This window comes from Epinephelus lanceolatus, chromosome 14, assembly GCF_041903045.1.
Source record: "Epinephelus lanceolatus isolate andai-2023 chromosome 14, ASM4190304v1, whole genome shotgun sequence".
Classification (NCBI taxonomy): domain Eukaryota; kingdom Metazoa; phylum Chordata; class Actinopteri; order Perciformes; family Serranidae; genus Epinephelus; species Epinephelus lanceolatus.
In genome coordinates, this window is record NC_135747.1 from 2,045,001 (window position 1) to 2,072,006 (window position 27,006).

The following is a 27,006-nucleotide window of genomic DNA, read 5'->3' on the forward strand; positions in this document are numbered from 1 at the left end:
ATTATCGTACATCTGTCATAATCAAAATAACTATCCTACTGATGCGCTATAGGCAATTACAGTTAGTTTCGACCAAGTAATTTGACTGGATGAGAGGCATTCCGTCCATGAGTGCTGTTAAAGAGTATAACATCACTGGGACATGTAACAGTAAAATCACTCCGCTCACAGGTGTTATAAATATAACCGTTAATTAACCAGCTATCACACTCGCTACATTGACGCAAACTGACACTATAGCGTTACACCAAGAAGATGGACATTTTCCCCAAAATTACAATTGAATTCAATTATGAGTGGTCGTCAGGAGAGGACGAGGAAAAGCAAAGCCAGGACTCTTCTGTGCAGACCTCCAGGTGTGTTTGTGTAACATCAGCCAAGCTCGACAAACTGGAGAGGAGCAAAAATTAAGCGAACACGGTCAGGAATTATCAATGATCATCTGATGAGGTACTGATGAGGATGAGGGAGAGTGGAAGCTGAATCCGGCTGAGCCAACATCCAGGTTTGCCAACGTTTCATCAGCCAAACTGGACAAAGTTACATAGTTGCAGATTAATGTAAATACAAAGTAGCTTGTGAGTTCCTGGCGTGTGCGCTGCGTTGCCTGGCAACGGACTGGGGGAAATGTTTGTTTTTGCAGAGCTACATAACATACTTAAATAATTTATTTCATCACCTTTTGTTAACATTTCCTTGCTCAGCATTGCTGTTTAAGCTGTTGTTGACCTGTTGTATAAAAGCAATATCATACTTGCCTGCGGCCTCGTGCCTATGACCGAATCACAGCCATGACGATATACATTACAACATCACTCCCTCTCATGTGATATTGCTTAAATATAGTCACTCTAGTGTTTACTTTATTTTCCATTTTCCTTGCTTCTGTTTTTCCTCTTCTTCTTCTGTTTTGAATCTCATTCTTGCTCGACTTCCTGATGGGTCCTAGCGCCTCGTGGGGCCGGTACAGCTGACCATTCAGCCAATCGTGCTCATTGTTCAGAGACAAACGTCACCCGTATCTCATGCTAAGCAAAGTGCGATTGGCTGGAAACATGTCACATGGGAACAGATGCCTTCAGGGCTCACAAAAAACTCCGGCATACTGATTACAACCAAACATTCATGAAATGGTCAAATTATCGTACATTTGGCCTTTTTTGGGATTACTGATCGTACATCGTACAGAGGGCCAAATTATCGTACAAATACGATAATTATCATACACCTGGCAATGCTGCTAGACACACACCTCCAAATCCAAAATGGACAACCTCAAGAGGCACAAGCAGAAGGTTTTGCCATGGTGCTCACAGTGCGCTGACCTAATCATTAAAAATCTGTGGATAGACCTAAAAGAAGGTCAAGAATCTCAGAGAACTGGAAGCCTTTAGCAGGAAGAATGGGTGAAAATCCCCCAAACAAGAACTAAAGACACTTAGCTGGTTACAAATAGCTGTGTGCTGGTCAGCTACAGCCCACTGGGAACTGGCAGGTGGGTCTCCCAGCTCTGGTGTATTATTTGTGTTCATTATAGTGCCTGACTCACAGGCCGTCAAGTTTGTTGTGTTAACCTCAATATTTTCTTTCTGTGTTATCATATCATAGGCCTACAAATATTTATCCATATCTCATAATTATCAGACTTTGATCCTCTGTCTGACTGACAGCAGCAGCGCTTACCTGGAGCAGTGGTTTGTCCTGCATCCACAAGCAGTAAAACAGACCTTTCCACAGCTTGAGCAGCTCATCACCTGTGAAGCCACCTATATAGAGAACATAAGGCTGTATGTGAATTATATTAAATAGGATGCAAATTAAAGAGACAGAAACCATTAAGTATCAGTCATAATTTTTCTGGTATTTCATGGACTAGAACACTAGTCAAATAACCAATCATCTTTCTTGACGGTGGACCTACCCCTAATTTACAGACCTGCGCTCTTAAGCATAAAAACAGTGGCCATAAACGTGTTCATGCCCCGGTTATTGTTAGTAGATTCTATCTCACTGGGAGTCAGCTGTGACATTAGATGACAATACATAAGAGTACTCTTGACCAAAAAGCTATCTCCACACGTGTGCACTGGTTACGATGTATTTTAATTTTAATCACCAAACATGCGTCAGACTGGAACAACTTTCATTTCAAACAAACAACCGGCCAGTTTTGACGTTACAAAAATTACGTTATCCATTTTCAAGCAAAGTTAATGCTGGTTTAGTGTTTGAGCTGTTTTTGGCTGACTCTTCACAGAGCTAGGTGGCTAACGCGGATAGGCTAACTTACCAGACGCATTGTGAGACCTGGCATTTATGTATTTCCTCAGTTTTTTTATGGCCTTGGTCCGGATGGGCTTCTCATTTGAGGCTAATCTCTGTGCGAGCTGGACCTCTGGTTCTGGAGTCGACGCCATGTTCACACCGTTTCACGTGGGGACTTTCCACTACTCTCGACTTCCCACGTTCCCCTTACCCCGTGCGGAGCAGACTGATGACGTCGTCAGAACTGGGACGGCGGCATCTATGGGTGCGTCCCAAGTCTCTTATTTTTATAGTGCTACTGCTAGCTCCTCGCTTGCACCGGAAGTCGTTCGAGGTCCGCCATCTTCTAGGCCGTCCCAAGCACAGACATATATACATAGACGCCGCATCGACTGCCTGAGCGCGTCCTCGCCGGTCGCCATCTTGGATGGGTCTCGCTTCGCCTCCACAGTGCATTCACTTCTATTGAGGAAGGAGCTGTATGCACAAGTAAAATAGAATAACTCGCTGAATTTTCAACTGATTTTCACGCGGTTTGGTTTGTTACAAACGGCACACATATAGTTATGATACAGGATGCTTTCGTACATTAAAAATGCGGGATTTCATGCTTTAATACTTTCTGCAGATAGCAACAGCATGTTATTTAGGTCACAACACAGTTATTTTATTCACCTCAACCCCAGAGTGGGATGGATATATATATATAGCCTATAGGCTATAGATAGATATAGATATACACACACATATATATACACTGTATAAACACAATATACACAATACAAAACATAGTATAGCATATTAATAAATTTATTAATATATTTTAATTAAAAAAAAGCTCTATTGTTGATTGAGTTTATTTCTCACACACACCCACTCTCTTTTATACCCACAGCCATCAGACTTAATAATTCTTTGTTAAATAGATGATCTTACAGACTTCTTTGAAATTTTCTTTTCGGGGATTAGTAAAGTTATTCTTATTACACTGACTGCTGTGATCCCTCAAAAGTAGTAAAAAACATTTTCAGTATTTACATAAACACTGAAATTAATTTTGGTATTGGTATTATAACTATGGAAATGGGACTGTGGTCAAGATAATTTGAAAAAAAGATACAGAAGGATGAGCAGCAGGGGATATTTGCAGCACAGCTGGTGGAAAAGTGAATATGTGCACAAAAGTGTGCTAGGCAAGGGAAGGCAAGGCAAGGCAAGTTTATTTGTATAGCACAATTCAACACAAGGTAATTCAAAGTGCTTTACAGAGACATTAAAAGCAACAAGACACAATTTAAAACAATAAAAACAGTCGATTGAAAAGGGAAATAGAAATTGAGAATGATAGTGATAATAATAAAATACAGTAACATAAAATAAAAACAGGCTCAATACATTGAACCGTCAGGATAAGAAAAGAAGTAAAATAATAAAAGGCATAAATCAGCAGTGTGTAGTCAAAAAGTACGGGCAGCAGAATACAGCAGGTAAGTATTTAATCTAAGAGTACGCTTCAGTAAACAATAGTGGTTTTAGCCCTGATTTAAAGGAGCTGACAGTTTGAGCAAACCTCAGATCTACATATTATGCTATACATAATATGCTATACTGTGTTTGTATTGTGTATATGGTGTTTATACAGTATGTTTATACAGTATATAAATACTGTATAAATATATATATATATATATATAGCCTATATATATACAGTACAGGCCAAAAGTTTGGACACACCTTCTCATTCAATGCGTTTTCTTTATTTTCATGACTATTTACATTGTAGATTCTCACTGAAGGCATCAAAACTATGAATGAACACATGTGGAGTTATGTACTTAACAAAAAAAGGTGAAATAACTGAAAACATGTTTTATATTCTAGTTTCTTCAAAATAGCCACCCTTTGCTCTGATTACTGCTTTGCACACTCTTGGCATTCTCTCCATGAGCTTCAAGAGGTAGTCACCTGAAATGGTTTCCACTTCACAGGTGTGCCTTATCAGGGTTAATTAGTGGAATTTCTTGCTTTATCAATGGGGTTGGGACCATCAGTTGTGTTGTGCAGAAGTCAGGTTAATACACAGCCGACAGCCCTATTGGACAACTGTTAAAATTCATATTATGGCAAGAACCAATCAGCTAACTAAAGAAAAACGAGTGGCCATCATTACTTTAAGAAATGAAGGTCAGTCAGTCTGGAAAATTGCAAAAACTTTAAATGTGTCCCCAAGTGGAGTCGCAAAAACCATCAAGCGCTACAACGAAACTGGCACACATGAGGACCGACCCAGGAAAGGAAGACCAAGAGTCACCTCTGCTTCTGAGGATAAGTTCATCCGAGTCACCAGCCTCAGAAATCGCAAGTTAACAGCAGCTCAGATCAGAGACCAGATGAATGCCACACAGAGTTCTAGCAGCAGACCCATCTCTAGAACAACTGTTAAGAGGAGACTGCGCCAATCAGGCCTTCATGGTTCAATAGCTGCTAGGAAACCACTGCTAAGGAGAGGCAACAAGCAGAAGAGATTTGTTTGGGCCAAGAAACACAAGGAATGCACATTAGACCAGTGGAAATCTGTGCTTTGGTCTGATGAGTCCAAATTTGAGATCTTTGGTTCCAACCGCCGTGTCTTTGTGAGACGCAGAAAAGGTGAACGGATGGATTCCACATGCCTGGTTCCCACTGTGAAGCATGGAGGAGGAGGTGTGATGGTGGGGGGGTGTTTTGCTGGTGACACTGTTGGGGATTTATTCAAAATTGAAGGCACACTGAACCAGCATGGCTACCACAGCATCCTGCAGCGACATGCCATCCCATCCGGTTTGCGTTTAGTTGGACGATCATTTATTTTTCAACAGGACAATGACCCCAAACACACCTCCAGGCTGTGTAAGGGCTATTTGACCAAGAAGGAGAGTGATGGAGTGCTGCGGCAGATGACCTGGCCTCCACAGTCACCGGACCTGAACCCAATCGAGATGGTTTGGGGTGAGCTGGACCGCAGAGTGAAGGCAAAGGGGCCAACAAGTGCTAAACACCTCTGGGAACTCCTTCAAGACTGTTGGAAAACCATTTCAGGTGACTACCTCTTGAAGCTCATGGAGAGAATGCCAAGAGTGTGCAAAGCAGTAATCAGAGCAAAGGGTGGCTATTTTGAAGAAACTAGAACATAAAACATGTTTTCAGTTATTTCACCTTTTTTTGTTAAGTACATAACTCCACATGTGTTCATTCATAGTTTTGATGCCTTCAGTGAAAATCTACAATGTAAATAGTCATGAAAATAAAGAAAACGCATTGAATGAGAAGGTGTGTCCAAACTTTTGGCCTGTACTGTATATATATATATATATATATATATATATATATATATATATATATATATATATATATATCCCACTCTGGGGTTGAGGTGAATAAAAGAACTGTGTTGTGATCTAAATAACATGCTGTTGCTATCTGCAGAAAGTATTAAAGCATGAAATCCCGCATTTTTAATGTACGAAAGCATCCTGTATCATAACTACATGTGTGCCGTTTGTAACAAACCAAACCGCGTGAAAATCAGTTGAAAATTCAGTGAGTTATTCTATTTTACTTGTGCATACAGCTCCTTCCTCAATAGAAGTGAATGCACTGTGGAGGCGAAGCGAGACCCATCCAAGATGGCGGCCGGCGAGGACGTCGGCTCCAATAGGCAGCGGCAGTCAATGCGGCGTCTATGTATATATGTCTATGGTCCCAAGTCTCTTATTTGTGCAGCGAGGAGCTAGCGCTAGGAGCTAGCAGCAAGCTTTAAGCAGCTACGAGCTAGGATGGTCGAGAGGTTCCTAACAGGAAGTCTTTTTCAGCTTGAGGCTCTGACGTATAAATACCCGCCCCCTATATCTGGCTCTTTGAACGAGATGGCGGAGAAACAGCGCAAGTGTACCCGTTACATGCATTCTTTGCAATGAAACGCTGTAATTCACATGCCTACGTGACTACAAAGAGTAACGTTAATTATATTTCGTGCAAGACTGTCATGTTGTAATTAAGTTTATTTCATTCACAACCCGTTGCATTATTCAGCGGACTGTCGGTGATGTGTGGCTGTTAAATGTGCAGCTGCTCATGTCCAGAACCACACGTGTTTATATAACAACACACACACACACACACACACACACACACACACACACACACATTTGCCCTATGGGGTCCCATTTGTGCCAAAAATATGTCGACATGCGCACTGTCTATGTCTATTAAACGCTGAACTGTCCTTGTGTCATTTGACTTTGTCATTACATCGTGTCGTCATGCTGTGTCATTTGACAAAGTGTTGTTATGATGGGTTGTTTGACAGTGTCATTATGATGTGTTATGTTGTGTTGTCTTACTGTGTATTATACTAAGTGTTGTTTGACAGTGTCTTTACGTCGTTACTACGTGTCGTTACTACGTGTCGTCTTGATGTGTCGTTTGATGTCGTTGCTATGCGTTGTCTTGATGTGTCGTTTGACAACGTCGTTGCTACGTGTCGTTACTGCGTGTCGTTGCTATGCGTCGTTACTATGTGTCGACTTGATGTGTCGTTTGACAACGTCGTTGCTATGCGTCGTTACTGCGTGTCGTTGCTATGTCGTTACTATGTATCGTCTTGATGTGTCGTTTGACAACGTCGTTGCTATGCGTCGTTACTATGTGTCGTCTTGATGTGTTGTTTGACAACGTCGTTGCTATGCGTCGTTACTATGTGTCGTCTTGATGCGTCATTACTGCGTGTCGTTTGACAACGTCGTTGCTATGCGTCGTTACTATGTGTCGTTTGACAACGTCGTTGCTATGCATCGTTACTATGTGTCGTCTTGATGTGTCGTTTGACAACGTCCTTATGCCTGGCTACCGCGGTGGCACCGGGCGCCCCTTTCCCGGCTTACCCTTTGCGGTCGGCGGAGGAATCAGGATCTGCACATTAACTTCACCTATAGCAGTGGCGAGGGACACAGTCAGTACAGACACACACAGGCTGCCAGGCGCTCTCTGTCTCCAGCGCAAAAGCATCCCAACTTTTTGCCGGGCAGGTAGAGCTACGTCACTATTACATTGTTGTGTACCATTAATTAAAGTCCCCCCGCTGCAACAGGTGACACGGAACCATAAAAATACTTAATTCGATTTAACACTGGTTTTACAAAAATATGAACATACATGGATAATATTACACATAGGTTTTGAGAATGTTCACAAAAATAAAAGATTTAAAATAAAATACATGATAATATGTGTAACACATTGACACAGCTACACAATAAACATTAGTCAGAGTGATCAGAATTTATTTAAATGTTACAATACAGTAATGCAATAAAATAATAATCAAGGGGCATAATTGTTAATCACTGCTTTCACACAAAATTACACTGGAAACACAGGGCCAACAGTCACCAGTGTCCACTCAACTTCAAAGTTTACTGAGCACCTAATGTAGTTGGGTTTAAAGATACCATTTCATTTCAAAAGTAACACAAATAACAAAAATATTGATTAGACTGTATTTCATTCCAAATAAATCTGAACTGTCGTCTTCTTTTGTATAATGTTCTTTGGTATAACAAGAAAGATCTCACACGCAGTGAAAAATCTTCTAAAATACTGTATGTTTTTATTTCCACCAAGTCAGATGCACAATTTTTCCATGTCTCTCTTGGGTTCCTCCTCACGGACTGAAGGATGAACTGAACTAGCGTGGCCCAAGGATGGCGCTCACACCAAAGTGGTGACGTCACAGTTACCCACAGCCACCCTGTGGTGAACAAACAAACCGTTAACAGCAGTGTTTAAGACAAATTACACATTTCCAAATGGAGTTTCATGATCAATTGACACAATCTGTATCAAAAGACAGGAGAGGACATAGAAACAAAGGTAGCACACATCACAGGACCCATCAGTCTTGTGGTCACACTCAACTTGGCCCTGAACAGACACTCCACGGCAAAACCTGTAAAGGGAAAAAAAACTATATAGCAAAATCAGTCTCCAAAACACATGTACCATATGTACATGTGCAACCAGTGTAGTGTAACAGGCTGGATTTGACAATTCCACTTTCAAAGTAAAAGCCTATAGTTGTTAGATGAACACATTTCAGCATTCAATGCACATGCAACAAGTATTAGCGACAGAGTGAGTGACACAATTACCGCTGAAAAATAATGACACAAATATGAAGTACAGGGCATTACCCTGTGGCTGGCAACTTAGGCGTGGTGGTATGGTACTATATACAGTGCCTTGCAAAAGTATTCATCCCCCTTGAACTTTTCCACATTTTGTCATGTTTTAAGCACAAATCTATATGTATTTTATTGGGATTTTATGTGATAGACCAACACAAAGTGGTGCATAATTATGAAGTGGAAGGAAAATGATACATGGTTTTAATTTTTTTTTTTTTTTCTCTAAATAAAAAACAGAAAAGTGTGGTGTGCAAAAGTATTCACCCCCCTTTACTCTGATACCCTTAAATAAAATCCAGTGCAACCAGTTGCCTTCAGAAGTCACCTAATTAGTAAATGGAGTTCACCTGTGTGTAATCTAATCTCAGTGTAAATTTACAGCTGTTCTGTGAAGGCCTCAGAGGTTTGCTAGAGAACGTTAGTGAACAAACAGCATCATGAAGCCCAAGGAACACACCAAACATGTCAGGGATAAAGTTGTGGAGAAGTTTAAAGCATGGTTAGGATATGAAAAAATATCCCAAGCTTTGAAAATCTCACAGAGCACTGCTCAATCCATCACCTGAAAATGGAAAAGAGTATGGCACAACTGCAAACCTACCAAGATAATGGCCGTCCACCTAAACTGACAGGCAGGGCAAAGACAGCACTGATCAGAGAAGCAGCAAAGTGGCCCATGGTAACTCTGGAAGAGCTGCAGAGATCCACAGCTCAGGTGGGAGAATCTGTCCACAGGACAACTATTAGTCATGTACTCCACAAATCAGGCCTTTATGGAAGAGTGGCAAGAAGAGAGCCATTGTTGAAACAAAGCCATGCAGTTTGCCACAAGCCATGTGGGGGGCACAACAAACATGTGGAGGAAGGTGCTCTGGTCAGATGAGACCAAAATTGAAGTTTTAGGCCTAAATGCAAAACACTATGTGTGGCAGAAAACTAACACTGCACATCACCCTGAACACACCATACCCACTGTGAAACATGGTGGTGGCAGCATCATGCCGTGGGGATGCTTTTCTTCAACAGGGACAGGGAAGCCAGTCCGAGTTGATGGGAAGATGGATGGAGCCTAATACAGGACAATCTTGGAAGAAAACCTGTTAGGAGTCTGCAAAAGACTTGAGACTGGGGCGAAGGAAGAATGGGCAAATATTTCAGTCTCTATATGTGTATCGCTGGTAGAGACTTACCCCGAAAGACTTGCAGCTGTCATTGCAGCAAAAGGTGGTTCTACAAAGTATTGACTCAGGGGGGTGAATACTTTTGCACACCACACTTTTATGTTTTTTATTTGTAGAAAAAAAATTAAAACCATGTATCATTTTCCTTCCACTTCACACTTATGCAACACTTTGTGGTGGTCTGGTCTGTCACATAAAATCCCAATAAAATACATTTACATTTGTGGCTAAAACGTGACAAAATGTGGGAAAGTTCTAGGGGGGTGAATACTTTTGCAAGGCACTGTACATTACCGTGTGCGTTGAACCTCCAGGAGATGCTCTGCCCCTCACAGGTAATATCTATCAGATGTAGCGAGGACATATTCAAAATCTTTATCTCCTACAGCTTTGCTCTCGTGTGGCTCCTCGAGATTTGCTGTAAACAATGATGCACCTTAGAATCACAGATATTTTGCAACCAACACAGATGGAAAAACTGTTAAACTATATTCTTACAGAAACTGACACTTACTCCTGCCAGCACTTGATGTCTCTTGATGAAGACAGTGGGCTCTCTGGTGTCCGCTCTTGCAGTTGGTGATCTTTCTCAATGGCTGGGTCGATGGGCATTCTGTGCAGAGGCAGACAGAGTGATAAACTGACACAAAGACATCTCTGTGTGTAATGACATTATGATAGTATTAGACTCCAACATTGTGACCACAGATACAGCAACGGTTCAGACATTTGGTGCGGGGAAACTGATGTGAGAAAAGTTTAGTGCTACGGATGCTTCCCGTCGCATATCAATGTGATTACAATAGCAAGCACCGGGTATGTCAATGTTGATTGCGGATTCAGGATCATCGATCACCATCGGAGGGAAAACGGTCCTCGTCACGTGAGTACTGCTCATTATTTGATAGGGATACGCAAAGAAACACGCACATCTGTGAAATAAACAGTATCTGCCATGTTACACTTGCGCAATGATGACACTGTCCATGCAGGTGCCAAATAATTTTATGCAAATCGAACAGAAACACAGTCTCCGATGAGTATCAGTTCTCTGTGTCTCTACGTGTCTTATGTTTTAGACATGGCTAACTCGCTGCTACGGCGGGATTACAGCCAACAATAACACAGTAACAAACAACGCAACTACAACTGCCCAGAAACTAAATGAATTATTAATACACAAAATAACATGTAATAAGGCTACTCACTAACAAACGGCTTACTGTATATGACCCACTTACATCACATCAGCCACTGAACACAATACTGTATGTAGGAGACTCAGTCCACAGCTAACGTGCATGACGTGCCCTGATTACCTACCGAAGCTAGCGCTACTTAGCTGTTTCATTTTCTCATGTTTATAACCTTGTTAACATCAAAGCATGCCACTGACTAATCACCCAGTGCGCTATCTGGTTTCCCCTCGCCCGTTGTAGGGGCTAATGGCTTCAGTGGGGTGATAGCTGAATGTGAGCGCGAACGCTGCTGGAATCCTGAATAGCGGCGGTAACGTTAGCTTGTTTGTTAGCTTTGCCGAAAACGCACACCACGCTTTGACAATCTGAACGCACTGCATTTCATTTAAAATAGCAATGACTACAATACAGTGTCCTTCGTGTCTTCAATATGACTCTTACCATAGCGCATTTACATCAGTAACGTTCCTGTAAACGGGGTGGAGAGACGGTGAACTGGGGGAAACTGACGACGAACCACTCTCTGTTGTTGTTCTCCCGCCCCCCAGCCAATCAGTAACCGAGGAACTTGACGTTGCCTCATGACTGACGAATAAATGGTCGAATACAACAAACAGCAGTGTAGGATGTACAATAAGCAGGCTAGCTGTCAACACCATAGACTGTATAAAATAACAACACACATAAATAGTGGCAGATAAACACTATTTTACACATTATATGACTATACATAGAAAGGGTGAGTGGCTCCAGCAGATTCCAGGTACAACATATGAGGTCTCTGTCCAGAAGAACGCAGTCCCAGGAACAGCTAAGACACTGTGCAGAACTCTCATATGTATATATATATATTCTATTTAATTTAAGTCTGTTATGTAATTATCTTTCTCCTCTTTATATCTCCCATCTTGTTTTATTTAATATTTGGTTTGCAATTCTATTTCAATGCTGCTGTACTTGTACAATGCATGTGACAAATAAATCTTTGAATCTTGAATCTTGATCTTAAAGTCATACTCCCGTAACATTTTTCTTAAAGAATTTTCCACATTATCAACATTGCAGTTTAGTTATATATTTTTTTTAAAAAGGTTTGCTTGATCAGATCTTTGTTATTATTATAGTCATATAATGTGTAAAATAGTGTTTATCTGCCACTATTTATGTGTGTTGTTATTTTATACAGTCTATGGTGTTGACAGCTAGCCTGCTTATTGTACATCCTACACTGCTGTTTGTTGTATTCGACCATTTATTCGTCAGTCATGAGGCAACGTCAAGTTCCTCGGTTACTGATTGGCTGGGGGGCGGGAGAACAACAACAGAGAGTGGTTCGTCGTCAGTTTCCCCCAGTTCACCGTCTCTCCACCCCGTTTACAGGAACGTTACTGATGTAAATACGCTATGGTAAGAGTCATATTGAAGACACGAAGGACACTGTATTGTAGTCATTGCTATTTTAAATGAAATGCAGTGCGTTCAGATTGTCAAAGCGTGGTGTGCGTTTTCGGCAAAGCTAACAAACAAGCTAACGTTACCGCCGCTATTCAGGATTCCAGCAGCGTTCGCGCTCACATTCAGCTATCACCCCACTGAAGCCATTAGCCCCTACAACGGGCGAGGGGAAACCAGATAGCGCACTGGGTGATTAGTCAGTGGCATGCTTTGATGTTAACAAGGTTATAAACATGAGAAAATGAAACAGCTAAGTAGCGCTAGCTTCGGTAGGTAATCAGGGCACGTCATGCACGTTAGCTGTGGACTGAGTCTCCTACATACAGTATTGTGTTCAGTGGCTGATGTGATGTAAGTGGGTCATATACAGTAAGCCGTTTGTTAGTGAGTAGCCTTATTACATGTTATTTTGTGTATTAATAATTCATTTAGTTTCTGGGCAGTTGTAGTTGCGTTGTTTGTTACTGTGTTATTGTTGGCTGTAATCCCGCCGTAGCAGCGAGTTAGCCATGTCTAAAACATAAGACACGTAGAGACACAGAGAACTGATACTCATCGGAGACTGTGTTTCTGTTCGATTTGCATAAAATTATTTGTCACCTGCATGGACAGTGTCATCATTGCGCAAGTGTAACATGGCAGATACTGTTTATTTCACAGATGTGCGTGTTTCTTTGCGTATCCCTATCAAATAATGAGCAGTACTCACGTGACGAGGACCGTTTTCCCTCCGATGGTGATCGATGATCCTGAATCCGCAATCAACATTGACATACCCGGTGCTTGCTATTGTAATCACATTGATATGCGACGGGAAGCATCCGTAGCACTAAACTTTTCTCACATCAGTTTCCCCGCACCAAATGTCTGAACCGTTGCTGTATCTGTGGTCACAATGTTGGAGTCTAATACTATCATAATGTCATTACACACAGAGATGTCTTTGTGTCAGTTTATCACTCTGTCTGCCTCTGCACAGAATGCCCATCGACCCAGCCATTGAGAAAGATCACCAACTGCAAGAGCGGACACCAGAGAGCCCACTGTCTTCATCAAGAGACATCAAGTGCTGGCAGGAGTAAGTGTCAGTTTCTGTAAGAATATAGTTTAACAGTTTTTCCATCTGTGTTGGTTGCAAAATATCTGTGATTCTAAGGTGCATCATTGTTTACAGCAAATCTCGAGGAGCCACACGAGAGCAAAGCTGTAGGAGATAAAGATTTTGAATATGTCCTCGCTACATCTGATAGATATTACCTGTGAGGGGCAGAGCATCTCCTGGAGGTTCAACGCACACGGTAATGTACAGTGCCTTGCAAAAGTATTCACCCCCCTAGAACTTTCCCACATTTTGTCACGTTTTAGCCACAAATGTAAATGTATTTTATTGGGATTTTATGTGACAGACCAGACCACCACAAAGTGTTGCATAAGTGTGAAGTGGAAGGAAAATGATACATGGTTTTAATTTTTTTTCTACAAATAAAAAACATAAAAGTGTGGTGTGCAAAAGTATTCACCCCCCTGAGTCAATACTTTGTAGAACCACCTTTTGCTGCAATGACAGCTGCAAGTCTTTCGGGGTAAGTCTCTACCAGCGATACACATATAGAGACTGAAATATTTGCCCATTCTTCCTTCGCCCCAGTCTCAAGTCTTTTGCAGACTCCTAACAGGTTTTCTTCCAAGATTGTCCTGTATTAGGCTCCATCCATCTTCCCATCAACTCGGACTGGCTTCCCTGTCCCTGTTGAAGAAAAGCATCCCCACGGCATGATGCTGCCACCACCATGTTTCACAGTGGGTATGGTGTGTTCAGGGTGATGTGCAGTGTTAGTTTTCTGCCACACATAGTGTTTTGCATTTAGGCCTAAAACTTCAATTTTGGTCTCATCTGACCAGAGCACCTTCCTCCACATGTTTGTTGTGCCCCCCACATGGCTTGTGGCAAACTGCATGGCTTTGTTTCAACAATGGCTCTCTTCTTGCCACTCTTCCATAAAGGCCTGATTTGTGGAGTACATGACTAATAGTTGTCCTGTGGACAGATTCTCCCACCTGAGCTGTGGATCTCTGCAGCTCTTCCAGAGTTACCATGGGCCACTTTGCTGCTTCTCTGATCAGTGCTGTCTTTGCCCTGCCTGTCAGTTTAGGTGGACGGCCATTATCTTGGTAGGTTTGCAGTTGTGCCATACTCTTTTCCATTTTCAGGTGATGGATTGAGCAGTGCTCTGTGAGATTTTCAAAGCTTGGGATATTTTTTCATATCCTAACCATGCTTTAAACTTCTCCACAACTTTATCCCTGACATGTTTGGTGTGTTCCTTGGGCTTCATGATGCTGTTTGTTCACTAACGTTCTCTAGCAAACCTCTGAGGCCTTCACAGAACAGCTGTAAATTTACACTGAGATTAGATTACACACAGGTGAACTCCATTTACTAATTAGGTGACTTCTGAAGGCAACTGGTTGCACTGGATTTTATTTAAGGGTATCAGAGTAAAGGGGGGTGAATACTTTTGCACACCACACTTTTCTGTTTTTTATTTAGAGAAAAAAAAAAAAAAATTAAAACCATGTATCATTTTCCTTCCACTTCATAATTATGCACCACTTTGTGTTGGTCTATCACATAAAATCCCAATAAAATACATATAGATTTGTGCTTAAAACATGACAAAATGTGGAAAAGTTCAAGGGGGATGAATACTTTTGCAAGGCACTGTATATAGTACCATACCACCACGCCTAAGTTGCCAGCCACAGGGTAATGCCCTGTACTTCATATTTGTGTCATTATTTTTCAGCGGTAATTGTGTCACTCACTCTGTCGCTAATACTTGTTGCATGTGCATTGAATGCTGAAATGTGTTCATCTAACAACTATAGGCTTTTACTTTGAAAGTGGAATTGTCAAATCCAGCCTGTTACACTACACTGGTTGCACATGTACATATGGTACATGTGTTTTGGAGACTGATTTTGCTATATAGTTTTTTTTCCCTTTACAGGTTTTGCCGTGGAGTGTCTGTTCAGGGCCAAGTTGAGTGTGACCACAAGACTGATGGGTCCTGTGATGTGTGCTACCTTTGTTTCTATGTCCTCTCCTGTCTTTTGATACAGATTGTGTCAATTGATCATGAAACTCCATTTGGAAATGTGTAATTTGTCTTAAACACTGCTGTTAACGGTTTGTTTGTTCACCACAGGGTGGCTGTGGGTAACTGTGACGTCACCACTTTGGTGTGAGCGCCATCCTTGGGCCACGCTAGTTCAGTTCATCCTTCAGTCCGTGAGGAGGAACCCAAGAGAGACATGGAAAAATTGTGCATCTGACTTGGTGGAAATAAAAACATACAGTATTTTAGAAGATTTTTCACTGCGTGTGAGATCTTTCTTGTTATACCAAAGAACATTATACAAAAGAAGACGACAGTTCAGATTTATTTGGAATGAAATACAGTCTAATCAATATTTTTGTTATTTGTGTTACTTTTGAAATGAAATGGTATCTTTAAACCCAACTACATTAGGTGCTCAGTAAACTTTGAAGTTGAGTGGACACTGGTGACTGTTGGCCCTGTGTTTCCAGTGTAATTTTGTGTGAAAGCAGTGATTAACAATTATGCCCCTTGATTATTATTTTATTGCATTACTGTATTGTAACATTTAAATAAATTCTGATCACTCTGACTAATGTTTATTGTGTAGCTGTGTCAATGTGTTACACATATTATCATGTATTTTATTTTAAATCTTTTATTTTTGTGAACATTCTCAAAACCTATGTGTAATATTATCCATGTATGTTCATATTTTTGTAAAACCAGTGTTAAATCGAATTAAGTATTTTTATGGTTCCGTGTCACCTGTTGCAGCGGGGAGACTTTAATTAATGGTACACAACAATGTAATAGTGACGTAGCTCTACCTGCCCGGCAAAAAGTTGGGATGCTTTTGCGCTGGAGACAGAGAGCGCCTGGCAGCCTGTGTGTGTCTGTACTGACTGTGTCCCTCGCCACTGCTATAGGTGAAGTTAATGTGCAGATCCTGATTCCTCCGCCGACCGCAAAGGGTAAGCCGGGAAAGGGGCGCCCGGTGCCACCGCGGTAGCCAGGCATAAGGACGTTGTCAAACGACACATCAAGACGACACATAGTAACGATGCATAGCAACGACGTTGTCAAACGACACATAGTAACGACGCATAGCAACGACGTTGTCAAACGACACGCAGTAACGACGCATCAAGACGACACATAGTAACGACGCATAGCAACGACGTTGTCAAACAACACATCAAGACGACACATAGTAACGACGCATAGCAACGACGTTGTCAAACGACACATCAGGACGATACATAGTAACGACATAGCAACGACACGCAGTAACGACGCATAGCAACGACGTTGTCAAACGACACATCAAGTCGACACATAGTAACGACGCATAGCAACGACACGCAGTAACGACACATAGCAACGACGTTGTCAAACGACACATCAAGACAACGCATAGCAACGACGTCAAACGACACATCAAGACGACACGTAGTAACGACACGTAGTAACGACGTAAAGACACTGTCAAACAACACTTAGTATAATACACAGCAAGACAACACAACATAACACATCATAATGACACTGTCAAACAACCCATCATAACAACACTTTGTCAAATGACACAGCATGACGACACGATGTAATGACAAAGTCAAATGACACAAGGACAGTTCAGCGTTTAATAGACATAGACAGTGCGCGTGTCAACATATTTTTGGCACAAATGGAACCCCATATTGCCCATCATTAATTGTCCTGCATGTCATGTGAGTGGAATAATGTTTAATAGCTTGTAGGTAATATTAATTAGCCTATTAATATTAATATGAATTAATATTATTACTTTCATGTTGTTGTAAGCTACTGTCATTACCGTCTGTCCTGCATCTCTCTCTCTCTCTCTCTCTCTCTCTCTCTCTCTCTCTCTCTCTGTGTCTGTCTGTCTCATTGTGTCATACGGATTACTGTTAATTTATTATGCTGATCTGTTCTGTACGACATCTATTGCATGGCTTTGATCAGCGAATATAATATGACTTGGAATGTAGGCTAAGCCAAACGCTGGCTCCGTTATGCAGCAGATCCAGTTGTGCCGCCGTCATCAGGAATGGACGTCGCTTCACGTGACGCTTCAGAGTAAGGCCGTCTCATGTCTCCGACAATGCTCGCTCAGTGCTCCTAGCACTAGCTCCTCGCATTTTTTCCTAGGTGGGAGGCATAGATATATATAAATAGATGCCGCATCCTGGCTTGTGGGATGCGTCAATACCGCCGCCATCTTGCCTAGGTGCTCTGACCGGTTCAGACCCATGTCAGACTCGGCAAAAATGCCACATTTTTGCTCTGCATTTGGGTGTACGAACGAAAGAAGTGTTAAAACCAAGCAGAAGGGAATAACATTCCACAGGTAAGAAGTTGTTTTACAATATTTTACTGTTAGGAACATGTTTAATGAGATATCTCAAAAAGTGATCCTTCTTTTAAGCTAATCAAGTAACTGTCCTGATCTGGTCCTAATGCCAAATTAAGCTAACGCTGTGTCACCCAACTTAAAGAAAAAAGGTTAACATTTATATAATATTAGCATACTTATAAAATTATGATGCTTTGTCAAACAGCTATGTCGGTGTATGTGTTATTCCAAACTGTCAACTATCTGTTTCATGGCACCAACGTGACATAACGCAGTATAACGTTAGTAGTTAACTTGTGGCCTGAATTGTAACTACAAATTATGTGGAACTGCGTTTTTCTGACACACTTATTTTGTGTGTAGTTTCCCAAAAAACACAGATAGGAGACGGGCATGGGTAGCAGCAGTGAGGAGAAAGGACTTTGTCCCGAGTGACTCCTCAGTCATCTGCAGCTGTCACTTCAGACCTGAGGACTTCGACAGGACTGGGCAGACAGAAAATAATACTAGCTACTGTACACTGTATTCTTTGTAAATATGACCTAATAATGTAAACAGTTCTGTGTCCAGGCTCCCATGAGCACTGTGGTGTTATACATATGAGATTAAAGCAAAATTTTGTGTAAACATGCAGCTCTAAGTCATTTATTTTCACTTGTACAAAACCAACATTTGTTAATCAGAATCTACACTGCAGCTCGGCACAACCCTGTTGATACACTATTTTTTGCACATTGTGTGAAATGTGAATAAACATTTATAGTCAAAATTAATAATTAAATGACATCATGGTGGGCATTGTACATCTAGTAAGAAAAATAATATTTATTACATGGGGAAAGTTTAGTTTAAATGTGTTGTAGAACTATTACTGTTACTTTATCTACATAAGATCAAATATTTTGGTATGAACAACTGCATTTTTTATTTAACCAAGTATCCTGTATCATAACTACATGTCTGACAATTGTAACAAACCAAACCATGAAAATCGGTTGAGAATTCAGCGAGTAATGATGATTTTAATCATAAATAATCTCCTGCCTCAATAGACATACATGCATTAGGCAGCGCGGCACCACCTGGGCAAGATGGCGGCCGCGTTGACGTATCGCTCCAATGAGGAGCACCGTTGAATGCGGCATCTACATATATATATATATGGGTGGGAGGGGCTAAACAGCTAGCAAAGTCGGCTAGCAGTAGCACTAGCAGTAATTTAAGAGACTTGGGACGCACCCTATATATATATATCTTTTTTTTTTTTTTTATTTATTTAATCAACACAAGGAGGTTATACAGAGTGTTAACTGAAAGTGATCTTAAGTCAACTTAATCAAATTACAGTGTAAACACAAAGAGTCATGTAAAGGTAGTATTACAAACATATATATAAAGTAACAAACCATATTCATCCATATTGTGAGCAGAAGAGGGTGAAATTAACTAATATAAACACATTTTATATTAAATCAGGGAATTTTAAGTATTTGATAAACAAGTCTGATATTTTTATGGCTTTGTTGTTTGATGATGTTGTTATTGTATTAAAGTATTGGTTGAGTTCATTTTCAAAGTATTTTCCATTTGGTTTTTTCTTTGCCCATTTTGTTTTGTGAATGTGAAATTTGCCCAGCATGATGATAGTCTGTGACAAGAGGGAAAGGTCGTGAGGTATGGAGGGGTTTTCAAAGTGAAAGAGGATGTGGCTCTCCTGGAGGCTGATCCTGTGTCCGGTTTTGTTATGGATTAGGTTTTGTATATGAGTCCAGAGGTTTTTACTGTAAAAGAGGTGGATAATGGTTTCTGGTTCTGTTTGGCAAAAATCACAGTTATAGTCTATGTTTAATTTAAATCTCTCCAGGGTTTTTTTTGCCGGATATAAATTATGACAGATTTTGTATGATATTTCTTTGACTTTGTTGTGAATGAGCCAGCCACGCCCCTCTCCAGTTTATTTCCCCATACAGTGAATTCCAGTAAGAGTTGGCTGCCGGTTGATTTGAGGGTTGAATGAGATTCCTGATGAATTTATTTGAGCAGATTTTAGTTGTTATATCTATGTTATGGATGAATAGTTTGGTATCATTTTTCTGTGTAAGAGGATGGAACTGGGAACCTTTCAGGAGCTGTAAAATTTCCATTGGTATTGTATTGGAAACTGTAGTGTATTCTGTTTGTGAGATTGTGAGTTGGTATTTATTGATAAATTGGTTGTAAGATAAGATTTGTCCTTGTTCATCAATTAACTGATTAACCCATAATATCCCCTGATCAAACCAATATTTGTAAAATATTGTTTTGTTTCTGTGCTGTATGTGTTGGTTGTTCCAGATGTAGCAGCTGGCTGGCGAGAAGCCGCGTTTGTAGATCAGCCCCCAGGAAAGCAACGCCTGTTTATGGAAGTTTGATAACTTAATTGGTATTTTGTCAATTTTAAAATTACACTTGAGTAAAAAATGAATTCCTCCTAATTTATTAAATAGATCATTTGGAATTGCATTCCACATACTGACATTTTCTCTGACGAGGCGACATAACCAATTAATTTTGAACATATTATTCATAGTTTCAAAACTTAAAACTTCCAACCCTCCATTTCCCCTCTGGTTACAGAGAATCTCTTTTTTTAGATAATGGGCTTTGTTTCTCCATATGAAATTAAAAAGCATTTTATCCAGTTCTTTACATATGTTTACAGGTAAATCTATTGACAAAGACATGTATACAGACCTTGATATTCCTTCAGCTTTAGCTAATAAAACTCTACCATAAATGGACAAATCTCGCATTAACCACATATTAAACCTTTTCTTTACTTGATTTATGATGGAGCTGAAGTTCAGTTCAGATCGATTGGACTGGTTGTTTATTGTTACGTTGTTGTAAGTAACTGTGTTCTTGACAGGAATACCACAGACTTCTGGCAAGCTACAGGTTTTAAGTGGCAACAATACAGATTTTCCTAAATTCATAGTTAAGCCAGATACATCATAGAATTCTCTAATACAATTCACTACTTTACTTACTTCTGTTTGCGTCTTAATAAAAATGGCAGTGTCATCTGCCAGTTGTGATATTTTAAATTCTCTGTCAAAAGCACAGATACCGTGAAAGTTTGTCATTTTAGCTTGTGTAGCCAACATCTGTGCTACAAGGAGGAACAGGTACGGGCTTAGAGGACAGCCCTGTTTTATTCCTCTGTCAATATTGAATCTAGGAGAGGTTCCATGTTGTAGTTTTACTGAGCTGTTGCATCCCTTGTATAAAGTTCCAATGATATCGAGAAATCGTTCTCCAAATCCAAAGGTATTGAGTGTTTTTACTATGAATTGGTGGTTTACTGTATCAAATGCTTTGTAAAAGTCAACAAACAAAACAAGACTGTCCTCGTTTATGTATTCATTGTAATCTATTAAGTCCAATATTAATCTTACATTATTAATTATACTTCTACCTGCCATAAACCCAGATTGTTCCTCATCAATAATTTCTCCCAATCCCACCTTTAGTCTCTGCGCAAAGATGGAGGCAAATATCTTAGCATCATTGTTTAATAAGGTTATTGGCTTCCAGTTTTCTATATTCATTTTGTCTTTATTTGGTTTGGGTATTAATTTTATAAGTCCTTGCTGCATAGAAGGTGGAAGTTTGCCTTTGGTGATTGATTCTTCAAAAGTACATGCAAGAAACGGGGTAAGGGCATCCTTGAAGCTTTTGTGGAATTCGCCTGTAATGCCGTTGTTTCCGGGAGATTTATTATCTTTTAGTTAATCTATAGCTTTAAGTATTTCATAATTAAAGATTTTTTGGTCACACAAGTCCTTAAGTTTGTTGTCAATTTTTTTAATATTTTGATTTATATTTTGACAATACAGATCCATTTGATTTTCATCAAGAGTTTGTCTGGAGTACAGTTTTTCATAGAAATTAGCCACGTAGTTAGAGAGTATTGATTCATCTTCACAAATCGTACCATTAATTTTAAGTTTGCTCACAGAAGACATTTCAGCATTTCTTTTTTCCAAGTTAAAGAAATACTTAGAGCACTTCTCGCCTTGCTCTAGCCATTTTCTTCTGGATCTAATGAAAGCACCTCTAGCCTTTTCTTCATAAATTAAATCCAACGCAGATTGCAGTGAGGCAAGTTCATTGGCCTCATCCTCAGACGGGTTTTCTTTTTCAGTTAAGTTCATAATTTTTGTAACAATTTGGAGTTCTTTTTCTCTTGTTGTTTTAGACATTTTTTGCCCAATGCTATAGCCAATCTTCTGATTTCATATTTTAATAACTCCCAGGACTCTCCATACAGGTTGGTAGTTACTGCTCGTCTCCAGTACTTCTCAATAAGCTTTTTTATTTGGTTTTGAAAGTCATGATTTTGAATTAGTGTTTTATTTAATTTCCAATAGTCTGTGTTAATTTTTGGTCTTTTTGACAGGTTTATCCTAATTGAAATTGCTTTGTGGTCTGTGAAAATAGTGGGTTCAATGTCTGTTCTCTCTACATTATCAGTTGTGCTGGCTGAGACCAGCCAGAAGTCAATACGAGACTGTAAGGATTTATCTTTATTACTCCATGTATACATTTTATCATTTGGATGTTTATGCCTCCATATGTCAGTTAAGTTTAATCTATTACATACATTATCTAGCTCATTCATTGCTCCTTTATTTTTTTGTAGGAAATCTATCAATTTCATCATTCATAACTGTATTAATATCCCCACCCCAGATAATCTTAGCCAAAGGAAATGTTGACAACCATCCATTGATTGCATCTTCTATAGCCAAGAACAGGTTAACATTGTCTTTTTTATTATTGGTTGCATAAATGTTTACCAAAATAAATTGTGAATGATCTGTGTTTAATAACAACATAATCCATCGTCCCTTATCATCTGAAAGGTATTTAATAATTTGGCCTTTAAAGTTTCCCTTTAGGACAGCGACCCCTGCTGACTTGTTTGTACCAAATGAAAAACAGATGTCTTTCCCCCATTGATTTTTCCAGAATAAACTATCTGACTTTTCGGCATGTGTTTCTTGGATGAAGTAAAAATCTGCTGGTTTCCCCTGACAAAACAAGAACACCCCTTTCCTTTTTAAGTCATTTCTAATCCCCCTCGAATTTATGGATAAATATACATAGATATACATATATATATAGAAATAGACATGACTGGACTAACGACTTAAAAAAAAAAGCAAACAGAACGGACAAACAAACAAAAACTTTAACGAAATCTCGATCCTCTCTTAGGTCGAGATAAAAAAATAAAACTGCCCCCTCTCGGTGTTCGGGCTAAATCAAAATGTTCCTCTGTATAATTAGTGATATCTGTTCAGTATTTTAGTAAAGAGACAAGAAAAGCTTAAGTGTATAAGGCATTACATTTACTTTTTTTTTCGTAGTTTTGGCAAAGCCCTTTCAAGGTAATGCAAATGTCAGTTTACCGAGTTAGGTGCATTACACGGTTTCTCACACCGCCGGCATGCTCCGCCGCAGCTCCTCCGAGCCTCCCGATCTTCAGAACATTGTCGAACGAATCTAAAGCTACAGAAGAGCTACAGAGTAGACCAAGTGAGGGAATTCTCAAGAATTAACTGTAAAGCTTGAAAGCCAGCATGGATGAGCAGTCCTTAAAATGCTAATAAAAATAGGTATTTAAACATCTAAAAAAAAAAAAAAAAAGACCTTGTCCGAGTTTGATGACGAGACCTCCGGGTAGAATGGGTGTTCTTTTGTACTTTTCTGGACCGGAAACCATATCAGTCCCGGTTCCAGCTACCAATAGAATGCAGCATAAATCCGACAAGGAATGACCGGCTTGGATTGCCAAACGAATACGGCATAAAACCAGAGCCCTTGAATTGTCGCGTCATCTCCATTCACTCTAATGGGCCATTTTTTTCACAGCAATGGCGGTTTGCGGAGCCTCTCAATAGTTCCCGGAAGTAAGCGGCACATGCTAGCAGGGTTAGAGGGTTAGGGTTAGGGTTACACTATTGTCACATCACAAGTGTACAGCTGTAAAACCTCATGTTACATGTTACATGAGTGAGAGGGGACAGGGTACAGACCCAGAGAACAGTCAGGTGGGTAAAGAGTGGCCAGCTTCATTTTTGGGCAATTTCAATAGTCACAGGTGCGTTCAGATTTTGGTGCAGTACCTCAGCCAAACCAGCAGATAGGGTGCTTTCGTAGGCACTCCATCTGCTGGCAGAGCAGAGTTACTGCAGTACCTCTGCTCTGCCAGCGGATGGAGTGTTTTCCCACCAATCTTTTAGTATGTCCGAATGGACCCAACTTGTTTAGTAGGTAGGTGTAGTATCTAGTGGTAGTATGTAGGAGTAGTATGCAGTATGCCAGTGGGCCTTTTGGATGCAGCCCGGCTGTGTTGTACTTTTAATGGGTAAGATGTCCAAAGACTCAAATTTTACATTATCAGCACAACTTATTTAAATTAACATGTGCATTAAAGCTTGTTAGTGGATTATCGCCCATTAAATTAGTAGATTTATGTAATGTTAAAAGATAAGATAACAGATTAGGCTAGGACACTGTACATATTGTACACACCATACAGGTAATGCTAACCATGAACAGCCTGTTAGTTTTAAATTGTCTTCTCCTAAACCATTTTATCTAACATTGGGAAGTTAGAGTGCTTCCAGTCCTGTTTTTTTTGTGATTATTGATTATTAGCTCAGTTAAATATGATATTGCTGCGTGATTGTTGAGTGGAGGAGGTGAAATTAAACAAAAACGTAACTTATGGTCTGTTTTTTAGGCTTTGTGATTCCGTTGAGTATACCTGTCTATAATATGTTACAGCTCAGCTGATATTGCATTGATAGCAAAGTGAGAGGGAAGTTTGAGGACCTGAATGAGATTTAAAACACAAGATTAAGTAATTTTGATAAATGAAACATACCAGGCTAATTGGGGAATTATTCTAAATACCAAATGTATGTATATATTACTGTGTTATACATATGATCATGCTAAATATATATTCTATCACTATTAGATATTTAATCTTGTATATTTGTAATCTACTGTAGGAGCACTGGGTGGTGGCGGAGTAGTGATGCTGCAGGACCACTGTGTGAGAGAGGACGCTGCAGATAAGTGCTGAGTCGACCTTGGTGAGACTTAAAACTTAACAAGGTGTGTTTCAAGTAGTTCCAGAGATAAGGAATCATACTTAATATGTATTATACTGCATTTTATATTAATTATATAAGTAATTATATTGAATATATATGATATACAGTGTTAGGCAAGTTACTTTGAAAATGTAATACATTGCATATTACCAGTTATTACAATTAAAGCACAGAGAGCTTTAATTACAGTTCATTAACTTACAAATCCAGTAGTGGGTGATATTGCATAGTCTAATGAAGGCTCTCCTCTGGAGTGCAGATCTGACCTATTCACGCATTCACATGCAGTGGTTACAACTTTGTATTAAAATCCCCTGCTTATATAAATAACAGTGTGATGATATTAAACAATTAAATAGCCTAGACCTTTTCAAATAAAGAGATAACTGTGGACACAGGGACGACCAGACACAGGATCAAAGTCTGATAACTTATGAGATAGGGATGAATATTTGAGAGCCAGTCATATGAAACACAGTACGCAAATGCTGAGGTTAGCACAACAAAAGCAAATTGGCTTGCCAGTCAGTCACTATGACAAGTGCAAATTAATACACCAGAGCTGGTAGACCACCTGCTGGTTTCCAGTGTGCTGATCAGTTACAACAGCACCCAACACTGAAATATAAGTAAACATTTTAAGGAATTATACTGCAGTGATGCTGCGTGCCTCATGTCAGGAGTGCTGCAGGATGAGGACCATTAATGTTACAGTTCAGGAGTGGCAATAACAATGATGTTACAGGTCCAGGGGTGCATTGTGGTGCAGGGGCGCTCACAGCATGATGCACAAAGATGGTGGGAATTAAATTTGCTCTAAGCTTTGTCTTGCCCTTTTTGGTCTTGGCAAACTGGTCTGCACCAAAATGTGCCTGCAGTGACTTCCCACACACAACTCACTTTTGTCTACCCACAGACATATCCCATAGTGGTTGAATGCAAACAGTATTTGGGAACACTTTATACTTACTGAACATGTATACACTCATTACATATCCATGAGACAACTTCAAACAAATGCAATTAAAACTGATGCCACTTGTCATACTTGTGCCTTATCTCACAAGGCAACGTCAGACCCAGGCATATATACGTGTGCCTAACCATTTCTCCTCTTTCTTTTTTTTCTCAAAAACAACAGGGGGATGCAATGGAGCCTGAACTCACCCTGCAATGAAACAACCCCCTTACCCTGAGTCTCAACTCTGTGGGTTTTGCAAGCCTTTCCCTGTTCCTTATTTTTAATAAACCAAACACTGAGCTTCCCAATAGTGTGGTCTTTGTTTGTGGAAATCTGCTAATGCAGTATTTGAGAATGATAACCTTACATATTTTTGTTGTTGTAGTCTGCAGTGAGTCTCAGGTTACTCCTGCTGACTTAAGCCAAAAAAAATTCTCGTCTCTGTCAATGAAGAAATTGTGCATGTGTACCTCTCTCTCAAAACGACTGGAACATCCCCACACAGCACCATGGTGGAGACTGTACGAGAGGACAACACAGAAGGAAGGGCACAGACAAACTGCTTGACATCCAAGTCATGTTTCTGAGTTTATTAAAAATTAATTTGTTATAGTAAATATGTACATAGTAAAAAGACAAAGACACATAAAATATATATGTCTATAAACTACTGCTGCTGCTGCTAGCCCAGTGACCCATTGTGCTGTCACTTAACAGTCATTGGTAGTCACCTGTCGTTGGTCTCCTTCTGTCCCACTGAAAGTAATTAAGATAACATTAGTTATAAATCATTACAACCATTACATTATCAATAAATGTTAGGATGTGATTAGTCTTGACAACCATACAAGACTAAGGACAGAACTGAAAACATAATTTAAAGCAATAAAAGCAACATGCTGTTTCACCAAGGTAAGGAAAGACTAACATATTTAAACAAGGCAGACAACAATATATGTTATATACACATTACACATAGTTATACTGTGTAATGATACATTTCTACCATATAATTATGCTATGTCATTAATATACTTATACTGCACATCCCTTATATTTAAACTGTGC

At 39.9% G+C, this 27,006-nt stretch overlaps 1 protein-coding gene and 3 long non-coding RNA genes across 9 annotated transcripts in view; 2 read left to right on the forward strand and 2 right to left on the reverse strand.

The window, feature by feature from the left end:
* rrp1 (ribosomal RNA processing 1) overlaps nucleotides 1-2,686 on the reverse strand; it is an 80,907-nt gene extending 78,221 nt beyond the window's left edge. For all 4 annotated transcript variants that reach the window (XR_004501209.2, XR_004501207.2, XR_004501208.2 and 1 more), the window contains exons 1-2: nucleotides 2,291-2,686; nucleotides 1,684-1,766 (exon numbers count right to left, since the gene is read on the reverse strand). Coding sequence is in view for 1 of the 4 variants with exons in the window: in XM_033617324.2 (XP_033473215.1) it covers nucleotides 1,684-1,766; nucleotides 2,291-2,417 (210 nt within the window). In the remaining 3 variants the exon portion in view is untranslated. The remainder of the gene's footprint in view (nucleotides 1-1,683; nucleotides 1,767-2,290) is intronic.
* Nucleotides 2,687-7,565: 4,879 nt separating this feature from the next.
* LOC144466743 (uncharacterized) lies at nucleotides 7,566-11,517 on the reverse strand. 3 transcript variants are annotated; one of them, XR_013493217.1, is made up of 5 exons: nucleotides 11,311-11,517; nucleotides 10,185-10,283; nucleotides 9,965-10,088; nucleotides 8,185-8,251; nucleotides 7,566-8,053 (listed from the first exon to the last, which is right to left on the reverse strand). It is a non-coding gene; the product is annotated as an uncharacterized LOC144466743 (long non-coding RNA). The 3 variants fall into 3 exon arrangements; XR_013493218.1 differs by lacking the exon at nucleotides 8,185-8,251; XR_013493216.1 differs by lacking the exons at nucleotides 7,566-8,053; nucleotides 8,185-8,251 and having other exon boundaries at nucleotides 9,499-10,088.
* A 1,672-nt stretch (nucleotides 11,518-13,189) lies between these two features.
* Nucleotides 13,190-16,021, forward strand: LOC144466745 (uncharacterized). Its single transcript, XR_013493219.1, has 3 exons — nucleotides 13,190-13,402; nucleotides 13,499-13,622; nucleotides 15,336-16,021. It is a non-coding gene; the product is annotated as an uncharacterized LOC144466745 (long non-coding RNA).
* Nucleotides 16,022-17,364: 1,343 nt separating this feature from the next.
* LOC144466844 (uncharacterized) lies at nucleotides 17,365-18,432 on the forward strand. Its single transcript, XR_013493248.1, has 2 exons — nucleotides 17,365-17,799; nucleotides 18,169-18,432. It is a non-coding gene; the product is annotated as an uncharacterized LOC144466844 (long non-coding RNA).
* The last annotated feature ends 8,574 nt before the right edge of the window (nucleotides 18,433-27,006 follow it).